The 13,485-nt window shown below is 36.8% G+C and overlaps 1 protein-coding gene across 1 annotated transcript; it reads right to left on the bottom strand.

Annotated features, from left to right (window-relative positions):
* Positions 1 to 1,679: 1,679 nt before the first annotated feature.
* On the bottom strand, positions 1,680 to 4,716 carry LOC146579807 (secretory phospholipase A2 receptor-like). Its single transcript, XM_085265220.1, has 5 exons — positions 4,455 to 4,716; positions 2,747 to 3,073; positions 2,503 to 2,594; positions 2,071 to 2,179; positions 1,680 to 1,935 (listed from the first exon to the last, which is right to left on the bottom strand). The coding sequence occupies exons 1-4, from the start codon at positions 4,699 to 4,701 to the stop codon at positions 2,093 to 2,095; spliced, it is 753 nt and encodes a 250-aa protein (XP_085121346.1). The 5' UTR covers positions 4,702 to 4,716; the 3' UTR covers positions 1,680 to 1,935; positions 2,071 to 2,092.
* Between the last annotated feature and the right edge of the window lie 8,769 nt (positions 4,717 to 13,485).

Genomic DNA, 13,485 nt, shown 5'->3' with positions numbered 1-13,485 from the left:
TGCCCGTGCGGTCAACTGGCCAGTGCTACCAGGCCTGACCTGTTTCCCCAGCGTGATGTTTCTGTATTGTATATACAGTTGGCAAGGTATCATCTAACTTAACCCTTTAAGACCTACCATAGAACCAAGTCCCCCAGAGCTTATATTATATTTTTACATGTTGTAGTGCCATTTTTGGGAGCATTTCAAGTTGATATACATCAATACAACCATTACAGCCTAAATTTTAATAATATGTCTGCATTAAGTGCATAGTAATTACATAAATTGCAAAAAATTGAAAATCGTTTTTGTTTTTTTAACATATATTTCTAGTTAGAGAAATTTAAGAGGCTTATCCCTCAAAACTGTAAATACAAAAAAGTTGCACAAACTAGTTTCCCACCACAGGAAATTTATTTTGAGTGTCTTCATAGTTTTATTTTTGAAATACACCAATTTCTATACACTGCAGGAAAAACGAAAATAAATATTATAGTGCAAATTTGCAAAAAAGCAGCATATGCATCAAAATAAACTCTTTCCAGCAGTGCAATATGAGTCCTAAGCATCCCAGAAACGACACAGAAAGTCATAAAGTCAAATATATCTTTTAAAAAGACCAGTATAGGCTCATGAAGCCCTGATAGTGAAAAACTACATTTCCGCAAAAATGACGTCACTTCCGTTTTCGGGCAGGACATGGCGGACATGTGTGGTGGATCATAAATTTGATTAGTTTTGAAGTTGTACATCTCTGTTCCTTATATTTCATGTCATGCCCTTATTAATGTTTTATTTGTTGCTTTGACTGTTTTCGAATAGAATATGCAGTGAGAATATAGAGGGAGATAAGTAGTGAAAGTTTTGCCTGGGTTGATTGTGCGTCGATCCATTGTTAATGCCTCAGGGCTCCAATAGGTGGGTTCGCGCGCTTCCTCCTTCACTCAATACAGACGAGTGAGAGTGAGAGCTGCGTGTCTGTGCCTTTCTTTCACCTCTCCTCACTATTTCCCCTGTTTAAGGGCACAACACATGCGATAGTTCGTGCTGATGGACGTAGGAAGTGTTATGAACAGCTGATTGGATCGGCAAAGCGTGTTTCTGGAATATTATGTTTTTGTTGCTGCAAGTGCTTTTTATGCAGTTTTTGCAAAGCTATATGTGGAAGGAAACCGTGACCTAGGACAAGCTGATGGCATAAGATGTAAGTACAACTCCTCCGGTTTCATATGCAAAAAAAATTATTGCGCTAGCTCACGTGGTTGCAGGGATTTAAAAGTAGTTACGCAAAATGGAACGTGCCCGCTCTGACCGGTTTTAAAGGGTTAATTGCCTCTTGGGGATAAGTCTCTCTGACTCTAAGAATCACGTGATTAAAAAAAACAGAATGAAATGGTAATATTTCTTTTTGTTTTAGAACATAATAAAGAACAAAATCAAGACAATAATGAGTGTGGGGAGTCAGAATCAAAAACCAGTACCAAATCAATACATAAATATGAATAAAAGGTTGAAAATTCAGAAAGTTACTTTATTGTGGACAGCCTTTAACATTATAGAGGCCACATAAAAGCACAAGAATCCTTAACAAGGTAATAGAACAACTACAAACTTGTTTTTTGTTTTGTTTTTTTGTTTCTTTCAAACTACAGGAATAGGCAGAGAAAGCTATTCTTCTTGCATTTTTAAAGCTCGTTTTTGCAAAACAAAGCACTTGGACTGCGATGTCCAAACCAGGCACATTTTACAATGCTTAAAAATGATTTGCATCTATTATTAGCACTTGGATTTCAGTTCATATCATTGCCTTATTTAATATTATATTGTATGAGTGCTACTTCCAACCTATAGTTTCCACCTAAATTCAGTGAGGTGAGAACCAATCTTTAAATAATCTGTTTCCATCCATCAGCGCTACAGTAAAGCAACATAGGTACTTCTGCAGTCAGCATCCTGGAAAGAGAAAAACACGTTTAACTTTTTGGTTTTTAACTATATTGACTATATTTCTTTCCACAATGATTAATATGTTTCAAATGAAAACTAGTTCAATTGCAGCATGATGAGTCTGCAGTGAGCATCTCTTACCCGTCTTCTCCATATTTTCCAACTAACGCTGAAAGAGACTGCCATTTTTATCACTTTGCCAGCTGAGTTTGAAATCAGCCACCCCTTGATCTCTCAGGATGGTCTCCAACTTGAAGAAAAACATTATAAAAGAAAAGAGCTGTTTTTCATACTTGTTAGATTTACCACACATAGCTTTATGTCCCTGTCATGCAGGTAATAATCATGTTTAAATGTTTTTAAATCATGTTAAAAGTGAAATTTCGTTATGTTTTGGAACAAAATAAAAAACTTTTGCTACTTTTCTTTACCTCTAATATTTATTTCTGTAGATATTTTGTGTTTGTTGTGATGTGTTTGGTGTTTACTGTTGTTTTATGAACTCTTGCTGCACAACCTGTTTTCCATAATGCGACAGTAAAGATACAAGGAACCTAGAATCTACGTTTGTACCTTCATTAGGAGTTGACTGGAGGCAGCGGAGTCAGTGAGACCCACATCAGACTTCACCTTCATCCTTATGACCATCTTCTTTAGTTTGGCATCTGTAGAACACAAATAAAGAAATATGTCATTTATTGTTGTGATAATTATTATTATTATTTTTTAACCCACGTTTTGATGCTTTAATGAAAACAACAGTTGTATCACACTTATAAAGAAATTGATTTATTACTTGTGTATTTCAGGAACTTACCTCCTTGACAGATAAATGTTGCTTTCTTGTTACAGTCAGCTGGTATCCAGCGTCCCGTCTGTGATCCTTCCACAGAAACACAGTTTCCACTATAACTTCCGCCTCTTTTCCAGTACCTGAAGGAGGTCTTTGTTCCATCTGACCAAACCCAAGCATCTTTAAACAGACCAATCCACGCTTTGTTGGTAACTGCGGCAATCGCTGCATTTTCCTTGTCTGTAAGCACACATGCCAGATCAGTGTGCTTCTGTCTGCACAGATCTTGACTGCTCTGCCAGGTTTGCCCCTGTGTGTAAACCACATACTTCTTGCTGCCATCCTGCTGAACTAGAGACACACAAGGGGAGAGGAGTAAAAAGGAGTTAGACTTGTTTTTTCTGCCAAGAAAAATAGTCAGGTAAGTGATTTAGAGCCAAATTACTAACAGCAGAGCCATGATGTTTCTGGTCATAAACACTTGGACCTGTTGTCCATATATGTGGACATCACATTTTGGGGTTGTCTAGACCAAAATCTTGTTTGTTTGTTTTTATGCAAGGGCCTGTTATCCACTTACGAGGACATTATACTGCCACAGTTTTATCAAACTTTAAAATGAATCAGGCCCTTGAAGAGCAAAATCAGGTTAAAAGATAATTCTTTGTTTTTACATTCATCAAGTCCCAATCAGCCCAAATAGCAAGGAGAAATTAAAAATGCATGCCATGAAAGAGTTCAGGTCTTAGGAGGTTAAAATATAAAGCGCCTTGAAGCAACTTTTTTTTAATGATTTGTTGCTATATAAATGAAATTAAATTTAACTGAAGTACAACTTAGGCTTGACCTGTATTATTTTGGTCAGTAGATCATTTGCTCTTTCATTAAGTCTGTTTGGCCACTGTAAGAGCCAATTAAAGGCTAGTTCACTGGTTCTGGTAAAAGGGGTTAAAAGGAGAAATATAAATTTTTTGTTGTTAAGTATAATTTTCAGATGATTTTCAAATACTGTTATGTTAAAAGCATATAATACAGAAATGTGAAATTCTGATGCGCTTTTTGGTAATTATGTGCTTAGATAGTTGGAAGTCGGATAAACTGGAAGCAACACAGTTTTTTCACCAAGTCTTGCAGTGTTAATTTACAGTTTCATTAAACATCTCCTTTGAAAGAAAAGTACCTGGTCTTGCCCATGTTTCAAATGCCTGTTGCTGGACTGACTTCTAAAAGAAGATGAGTGAAAAGGAGCCGGAGTGCCGCCATTGTAGCCACTAATCTACTGGTTTGCTCAGCCATTGTTTGGACGATGTTTGTCATTACTGAAATAAACTTGCTGTATCTTTGTTACATTAAAAATATTTTATATTTATTTTATTTTGTTTTTTTTTTGCTGGAATTCATCCTAAAGTTCACGCAAAAGCGCTGAGATGAACCTGAGGAGAAAATACAGACCTACCCAGAGAACAGCCAGAGTTGGTGGGATATTTTACATCCTTTTGGAAACATAGCTGTTGAGTTACTTCAGTCTGGACCACAACTGTTCGAATCAGCACAGTGAGTTCTCATAATCTCACCGCTAGCAAATTATCATTTTGTGTGCTAGTCACTCGGTCACGTTTTCATTTTTGTTTTTAAATATTATATAGATTAAATTGATTATCATCAATAAAAATTTCATACTAAAATTATGGATCACTCACAACAGTTTCAACTGTAATTGCAATTTACTCACTTTCATAACACACATAAGCTCTGATTAAGTCACATGGAATATCATTCCAGAGGCCGTCATCTTGTATCTCTGCACACGACTCTTTCCCATTATAGTTGTCTGGTTGATCAAGGCTCCATTTGGTGAAGTCTGCTCTGCCACTCCCATCAGACCACAGCCACCTGTTGTTCTTTCCGTTGTAAAGTCCGATCCATGTGGCGGTCTTGTGACTGTCCAGTGTACTGACCAGCTGGTTTTCTTCATCCATGTTGTTTATGGTTGCCAGGTCAGTGTATTTTAATCTGCAGAAGCTCTGAGCCTCGTACCAGGTTAGGGATTCATTGATAAAGTGGAACTGCACTAAAACACAAGATTATCCAGTCTTACACACAGACGCCAAGAAATAATTCCCAATTTGTTCCAATGACTTTATGTCATCATGGTCTAATTAAATAATTTTTTTTCTGAAAACATTTTAGAGTGTTGCCATATTTGTGCCAACGCAACTTTGAGAGATGAAGATAATGATGTAACCTGTACTTCCCTCAGGGGAAGTACAGGTTACATCACCCTGGACAGGTTGCCACTCCATCATAGAGACACACCTAACCATTCATGCTTAAGTTGGCCAATTTTGAATCACCAGCTAAAACACTATGTATGTCTGTGGATTGTGGGAGAAACCCAGAGTACCCAAAGACAGTACACACAAGCACAAGGTCAAACACGAACACATATAACAGAGAGTCCCAAGTGCCTGGGGATTCAAATCCAAAAACCTCTTGACGTGAAGCAATAGTAGTAACTGCTGTCTGCTTATCTAATCAGCCAATCACGTGTGTGTATCTCAATGCATTTAGACATGCAGAAATGGTCAAAATGACCGGCTGAAGTTCAACCTGACCATCAGAAAGAAGAAAAGGGGGATTTATGTAACTTTGAATTTTGCATGGTTGTTGACGCCACGCCACGCCACTGAGATTGTCCCAAAGAACCATCTCTACTGTTTAACAGAGAATGATTAAAAAAAGAAAACAAAATTCAGTGGGACAAAGTTTTCTGCTGGGAAAATGCCTTGTTGATACGAGAGTTCAGAAGACAAAGGCCAGACTGCCCACAAAAACATTGAATGCTGAATACTGACCTGAAATACATGTATACTAAAATATTAACTGTATCAGTGATTGAAAAATGCAATGACAACAAAATAAAAAGCAAACAAAAACACCAAAAACAAACAATGATCATGTGTGCTTATTTACCTGTTTTACTGGACCCTGTTGAAACCAGTGCCATCCTGGTGGTAGTCATCAAAAGCATTAGGAAACTTCCTGCAGCCCAAAACATGCAGAATAATAACTTGCTGTCATCCACTGAATGCACAAATATGTCATATGTTTTGGTTATGTATAATAAGGTGTACTATAAAGTTACAGAAGCAGTAGAAGCTGGCTAAATTATTTTAAAAGCAAAATAGGTAAACTTCCATCCCAATGACACAACTATAACTCTCCATTGATATTAATGACGCCAATTCATTGGACAACTTTAACATTTCCATAAAAGAAAAATATAGAAACAGACATTATATATTTTTTTCTATAGTTATGGTATTAAGGCTTTGGTATTATCATTATTATCTGCCTGAGTGCAAACTATCATATCAATTCTGTCGTCCACTCATGCCTGCTTGTTTGTTTCCCAGGTTGTTTCCCAAGATGCTTTTTTTGACAGGTCATTTAAATATACGAATTGCAATTGATTCATTTATTCTTGGATGAATTTAAAAAAAAGTGATTTTGAGTTCACTAAATTTCTTCTTCATATACAAGATTTTGTATATGTAGACAAATTAGTCTGGAAACAAGAAATGCACAAGCACTTTTTTAAATATACCAACTTTGAAATAAAGGCATACAGATTGGTTTTACTAAATTATATAAAAAATGATACATAGAGTTAAACCAGTGCCTGATATGTTCCACTGTATCTGGTGTAGTTTATCTATGCACCTACTGTAGATCTGAAGGTCTATTTACTTGTACATTATGCAAAGCAGTTTTGGAGAAACTGAAATGCATTTGGTTAAAAGTGCGTCATAGGAGATTTAAAGAACCACTGACAGTCATCAGGTGAGTCTAAGTGGAATGTAAGACATTAAGAACATGTTACTACTATTTGGCTGAGGGTAATTGTACATTCAATTATACATTCAAAAGTCATTAGGATTCTTAACTGCTATATAAAGTTTACATACACAATGCTTAGACCACCTGTAATGCAACAAAAGTCCATTTCTATAAAAATGCCTTTAAAATGTATCAATGCTCAGTATAATAGATATATGCATTAGCGGTTCGCTCGCTAACACGCTAATGAGCTAAAGGTGCTAACGCATTGACACTGTGCAGCCCCATGCACAGGGCGATCTGCTCTAACCCATTAACGGAGATTTACCATTAATGCGGTTATGGCGTTAATGTCATTTTAATGAGATTAATGCTGACAACACTAATGCATACATAACTTGGATTTAAGTCTTTAAGTCCTTTGACAAACCAAGTACACCCTATGATTTAATAAAATGGTCTGGCACTGATACGGCACCGTTCTAAATGATTTACGACAATCTATGCTGTGGAGCCATAGTCTAAATTAATCTATCTTGCACTCAGCTGTTATGTTATACTGGATTATCTCAACGACATCTCTGCACTGCCTGCACACAAGAGCTTGCCTGGTGTGATAGACAAAAGCATCCATCTGTCTTGTGCTCAGAGCTTATTCTAAGCACCATTTTTAGGATTCCATGATGGTTCTTCTACTTGCTCCTCTTCTTTTTTACTGCTTCCAAGGTATTCATTAAGCATGTGGTCAGTTGTGGCCATGATATTTAATCCTGGATACTGTTCTGACACTCACTAGTCCTAGGCCTCCTTCCTTCTGCTGAGCATAGTCTCAGGGTGATGGATTTAGGATGAAACCATCCAAGGACTTTTCTTGCCTTGATGGCCTCTAATGTTGTTTTCCACTTTCACATGGAATTCCCGGTGAAGTCTCTTAGTGTCCTAAAGCTCTTGTACATTTCCAGGCATTCCAGAATCCAAGTGCGTCCTGTATGACTGGGATTTTATCTGAATCAGTTTGCAGGTACATCCGTCTAATCCAAGTTGCCAAGAACTTTTTCTTCTGGAAACAAAGAAGTGTTTTGTTGCTTATCTAGAGTAACTTGTTTTTTAACTATAGTGATTTTGATTAATAAAACAAATAACAAAGTTGGGCTGTACCGAATTGGGTCACTACCTGCAATTATTGGAGCCTTGCTACTCATTAGCCATTCGTGACACTTTTCCAGCAATCAGTCATTCTTAATTTGCCCTGCTTGGTTTCATTAAACTTGAATGTCTGCTGCCATATGATATTCAGCTGAGTCATCAACACATTATATTTTTGAAAGACTTAGTCTTAAAGGCCATAGCGGGTGTAACTGTACTCAGTTACCTGTTGAATGTGACATCGTGGTCTCTGGAGTCAAAAGCCCAAAGAACATTCCTGCAATTCACAGAAAGAATTTAAATATGGCTGAAGTCAAATCCAAGAATTTCTTTGAATGGAAAATTATCCTTATTTGTTTACTCTCAAAGCCTACCAGGCAGATAATTGTTGTGTCATGCATTGCACTTACTATATTTACTTAAAAATATAACTATGAATAAATTCACAAAAATACGTGGTCATTTATTATTTGATAATCAAATGGTTTACAAAAGCACCATAAAAACAATGAAGCCAGCTTCAGTAAATTTCCGTTGTTTACATGTTGTGATCAGCGACTGGTTGCTCTTTGTAGATTTACACAACTGAATTCAGGAGGTTTCATAGATATCTTGGCTGATTTCCATTACTCTAACAGTATACTGTATAGAAAGACAGTATACAGCTGGCATAAAAGTGGAATTCAGTGAATTCCACTTATGTCCGTAATAATATCTGTAACCATCAAATTAAGCTACTACAGTTGATGTAAACCATCACTGACCATGGGCACCACAGTCACTGTTACAATAAATTCACCACAGTACAACAAGCTAAGCTCTTTCCACCCGTACAAACTACCGAGTAGTTTCAGGCAGAATTTGAGTAACACATAGATATTATAGCCGAGTTTGTTTTGCAGGAATAGCTACTATGTGATCAGTTCATTTCAATTCCATTTTATTTATACAGCGCTAATTCACCAAAATAATACATACAGAGAAAAACCCAACAGTCAAAATGATGACGTTACATATAAGCTTTAAATTTGCAGTTTATCAAGCGTCACTCAGCTGTCCTTTCCTCTCTCTCCTATCCTGTCTTTTCTCAAATCTCCCTGTGTACAGCAGCTGGACCTTAAGCTGACAACACACTGTGCAACAAACTACACACAACAGTTTGTGTGTTTGCTAATATTTGTTAAAATGTTACATTTGAAATGACCTGACACTTAAAAAAAAGGTGACTCCCTATATGCGCCCTCCTCTTCTGTAGGGTGGGCTAGATTCTGAATTTACAGATACCTGCACTCTTTCTGGCCCACTTTGAGTCCCAAATATAAACGTTATAAACGAACCTAAAGTTACAAGTTGATTTTAAAAATACAAGAAGTAAAAAAATACTTGTTTAAAAGTGTAGGGAGTAAAGGCAAAAAGTTGTCAGAAAAATAAATACTCAAGTAAAGTACAGGTACCTGAAAAGTCGACAGTATTGAAGTATTTGTACTTCTGAGTATAATTATAATTGTGGGTTTATGTTCTAAAAACCTTACGAGAATACGTTCCAATTTTGAAAGCCAACAATTAAAGTAAAACATTAAAACTAAAAACAACTATTACTACCAGTAAAGCAACTAATAGAAATAAATAAATATTTGTACATGTAAAATTTGAATTTATAATCAAAGTTTAGAAAGTACCTGATCTGATGTGTTGTGTACCCTGTGGCTTCCCTGTAACATCTGTGGTGCAACGTGCCAAAACATTCACACCGTATGGAAATCCATCACAGTGAGATGGATTTGCATACTATGGTGAGGTAATGTTGTTGGCACGTGCATTGTCAGGTAGCCACTAAACTAAAGGTTTAGTGGTTACCTGACATGCATGTATTTGGCACTTGAAGAACATGCAAACTCAACGCAGGAAAGCCACAGTCAAGCGATTCAAACCAAGCCCCCCTTTCTGAGGTGGTAGTTGTGCCATTGCGCTATTCAACAAAAAGCTAAATATGTAGAAATAATTATTTTTTTTTTGATGGCTGTTTCTAAATGGAGTTCTGAGTTCCAAAGACTAAAGTCTTTCCAAGTATACTTATGTTAACAGGATTAGGGTTACAATCCCTTGATATGCAGTGGTCCCTCAGGTGCCTGTGGTTTCATTCCATAATACTGGACTTATTTTTCTACGAAGGTTTGAACTTTGGGAGTATTTAAACAATAGAGAAAAGTGTGTAAATGTTCATGTTTGTCTGAGAAAGGTGTATGAAGTAGTGAGGGGTTTTACAGCTTTAAAACATATTTTATTAACTGTAAAAAATAAAGTTGGCTACTTTGCGGATTTCACCTATCGCAGGTTTTTTTTAGGACGTAACTCTGCGATAAACAGCAGATAAAGGGCTCACTGTAATCACCACAAAAAAACCCTCAATGCTCTTAATTTGAGAACAAAATGGAAAACGGTTGGATTGAACGAACATTACTGTTCCGGGGCATTTGTAATAGATTATTTTCCCAGGCAACTTCCATATACTCTGCTTTTTGCCTATTCATGTTTTGCACCAATTCATTTTGATCAGAGAACTCCTGAGACCACCAGCAAATCCCATAATAACATTTGTCAAAACTATAAAAAGTAGTAAAACCCTGTGAACTCATTTGATTTTGTTCCCAACAGAGGAAACTAATTTATTGATCATTTATTTACATTTTGGTTTCACTTTTGCCCAACTGTAATATAAAGAAATCCAATCAGTGGGATTGTATGTGTAAAAAAAAGAAGAAAGAAAGTCTTAGTCTCAGAAAGAGTCAAAGAGAGCTTTCTCAGTGGTCTGAGTATTGGTCAGTCCAATGTAATGTCAAACAAATCTTTTTAATAGTTAAAATGGCAAAGAGAAGTCAATCGATAGTAGTCTAATGTGAAGTTAGACCTTTGTCTTGTCAAGTTAAAAGGCATTTACATAGAACATTGAGCAGCACTTATTAAAAGTTTTTGAGTGAGTGTGTGTATATACTTGAACCTGCATGTATACTTTTGACCAATCCCAAAAATCCAAAATTGGATTTACCTGCACAACAGTTTTATTATCCATGGCTTCAAAACATAGAATGAATAGAAACAGCACAACACAAAACAGCATCATTTAAGTCATGTAAAATCGGCTAAACTACAGTATAACCATTTAAAACAAAACCAGATACTTCATTTTTATTAATATTCTTTTAATGAGCACAGTAACGAGCATCAAGAGTTAAGAGTTATAAAAGTACCTGATATGGTGCCATACATTTAGTAGTGACCAGTGTTGCTCAAGTTAATTGAAAAAGTAATCAGTAACTAATTACTGATTGCTTCCCCAAAAAATAATCCCGTTAATTTACTGATTACTTATTTTCAAAAGTAATTAGTTACTTAGTTACTTTGTAAAAACATAATTTACTACTTGAATAGGTAATAAAGCGATAGATCTTTCAGCTCAATTCTACTTTACTACTTTCTACTACTTTCTGCATAATCCATTATATAAAATGCAATCAAATGAAAAAAAAGTCTAAAATTTGTTTTATTAGTTTAAATCTTAACTTTATGCATCAAGCAAAAATCAAATTATATGCAACATTCTCTGACTGGAAGAAATTTGTTTAACATTTAAACCTATTTTCTGCACATTCCAGCACATAAAATAAAATATTATTTTGTGTTTACACTCAGTCTTTCAAATAGATGCAAGTAAAACACAGCAGAAAATAAATAAAATCAAAGACTCAGCGGCCCTGTTGCTCTGTTTTCACCTGTATAGCAGGCGGAGGTTTGTCCTGTAAAAAGAAGTTTTCTTCCCACGCACAACGGACACTAATGTTTTTGTCACTTTTTACGGAATCAAACTCAAAGTAAGGTCAGTACTTCCACGCTTTAAACGTGGCATGGTCATACTCTCTCTAGCACTCGATACTGTATATGATCTATTGTTGATCTGCACACAGCTGTTGTCACGCACGTCGCACTTGCTTACGTCACTGTCATGAGACATTCTCGCAAAAAAATCACGGTTTTAGTAACGTAGTAACGCAGCGTTCCTACAGGAAAGTAACGGTAATCTAATTACCGTTTTTGCAATAGTAATCCCTTACTTTACTCGTTACTTGAAAAAAGTAATCAGATTACAGGGAGTGCAGAATTATTAGGCAAGTTGTATTTTTGAGGAATAATTTTATTATTGAACAACAACCATGTTCTCAATGAACCCAAAAAACTCGTTAATATCAAAGCTGAATGTTTTTGGAAGTAGTTCTTAGTTTGTTTTTAGTTTTAGCTATTTTAGGGGGATATCTGTGTGTGCAGGTGAGTATTACTGTGCATAATTATTAGGCAACTTAACAAAAAACAAATATATACCCATTTCAATTATTTATTTTTACCAGTGAAACCAATATAACATCTCCACATTCACAAATATACATTTCTGACATTCAAAAACAAAATGAAAACAAATCAGCGACCAATATAGCCACCTTTCTTTGCAAGGACACTCAAAAGCCTGCCATCCATGGATTCTGTCAGTGTTTTGATCTGTTCACCATCAACATTGCGTGCAGCAGCAACCACAGCCTCCCAGACACTGTTCAGAGAGGTGTACTGTTTTCCCTCCTTGTAAATCTCACATTTGATGATGGACCACAGGTTCTCAATGGGGTTCAGATCAGGTGAACAAGGTGGCCATGTCATTAGTTTTTCTTCTTTTATACCCTTTCTTGCCAGCCACGCTGTGGAGTACTTGGACGCGTGTGATGGAGCATTGTCCTGCATGAAAATCATGTTTTTCTTGAAGGATGCAGACTTCTTCCTGTACCACTGCTTGAAGAAGGTGTCTTCCAGAAACTGGCAGTAGGACTGGGAGTTGAGCTTGACTCCATCCTCAACCCGAAAAGGCCCCACAAGCTCATCTGTGATGATACCAGCCCAAACCAGTACTCCACCTCCACCTTGCTGGCGTCTGAGTCGGACTGGAGCTCTCTGCCCTTTACCAATCCAGCCACGGGCCCATCCATCTGGCCCATCAAGACTCACTCTCATTTCATCAGTCCATAAAACCTTAGAAAAACCAGTCTTGAGATATTTCTTGGCCCAGTCTTGACGTTTCAGCTTGTGTGTCTTGTTCAGTGGTGGTCGTCTTTCAGCCTTTCTTACCTTGGCCATGTCTCTGAGTATTGCACACCCTGTACTTTTGGGCACTCCAGTGATGTTGCAGCTCTGAAATATGGCCAAACTGGTGGCAAGTGGCATCTTGGCAGCTGCATGCTTGACTTTTCTCAGTTCATGGGCAGTTATTTTGCGCCTTGGTTTTTCCACACGCTTCTTGCGACCCTGTTGACTATTTTGAATGAAACGCTTGATTGTTCGATGATCACGCTTCAGAAGCTTTGCAATTTTGAGACTGCTGCATCCCTCTGCAAGATATCTCACTATTTTTGACTTTTCTGAGCCTGTCAAGTCCTTCTTTTGACCCATTTTGCCAAAGGAAAGGAAGTTGTCTAATAATTATGCACACCTGATATAGGGTGTTGATGTCATTAGACCACACCCCTTCTCATTACAGAGATGCACATCACCTAATATGCTTAATTGGTAGTAGGCTTTCGAGCCTATACAGCTTGGAGTAAGACAACATGCATGAAGAGGATGATGTGGACAAAATACTCATTTGCCTAATAATTCTGCACTCCCTGTATAGTAACGCATTACTGCCCATCTCTGCTCTTGAATGTGAATACATGACATAAATGCTAAATGGTGTAGAT

Source organism: Mchenga conophoros, linkage group LG3 (assembly GCF_057382185.1).
Source record: "Mchenga conophoros isolate Kocher_MC1m ecotype Shallow Benthic linkage group LG3, M_conophoros_male_GT1.1, whole genome shotgun sequence".
Taxonomy (NCBI): Eukaryota; Metazoa; Chordata; class Actinopteri; order Cichliformes; family Cichlidae; genus Mchenga; species Mchenga conophoros.
Note: the sequence above shows the minus strand (reverse complement) of the source record. Positions and strands in the feature narration are given on the sequence as shown.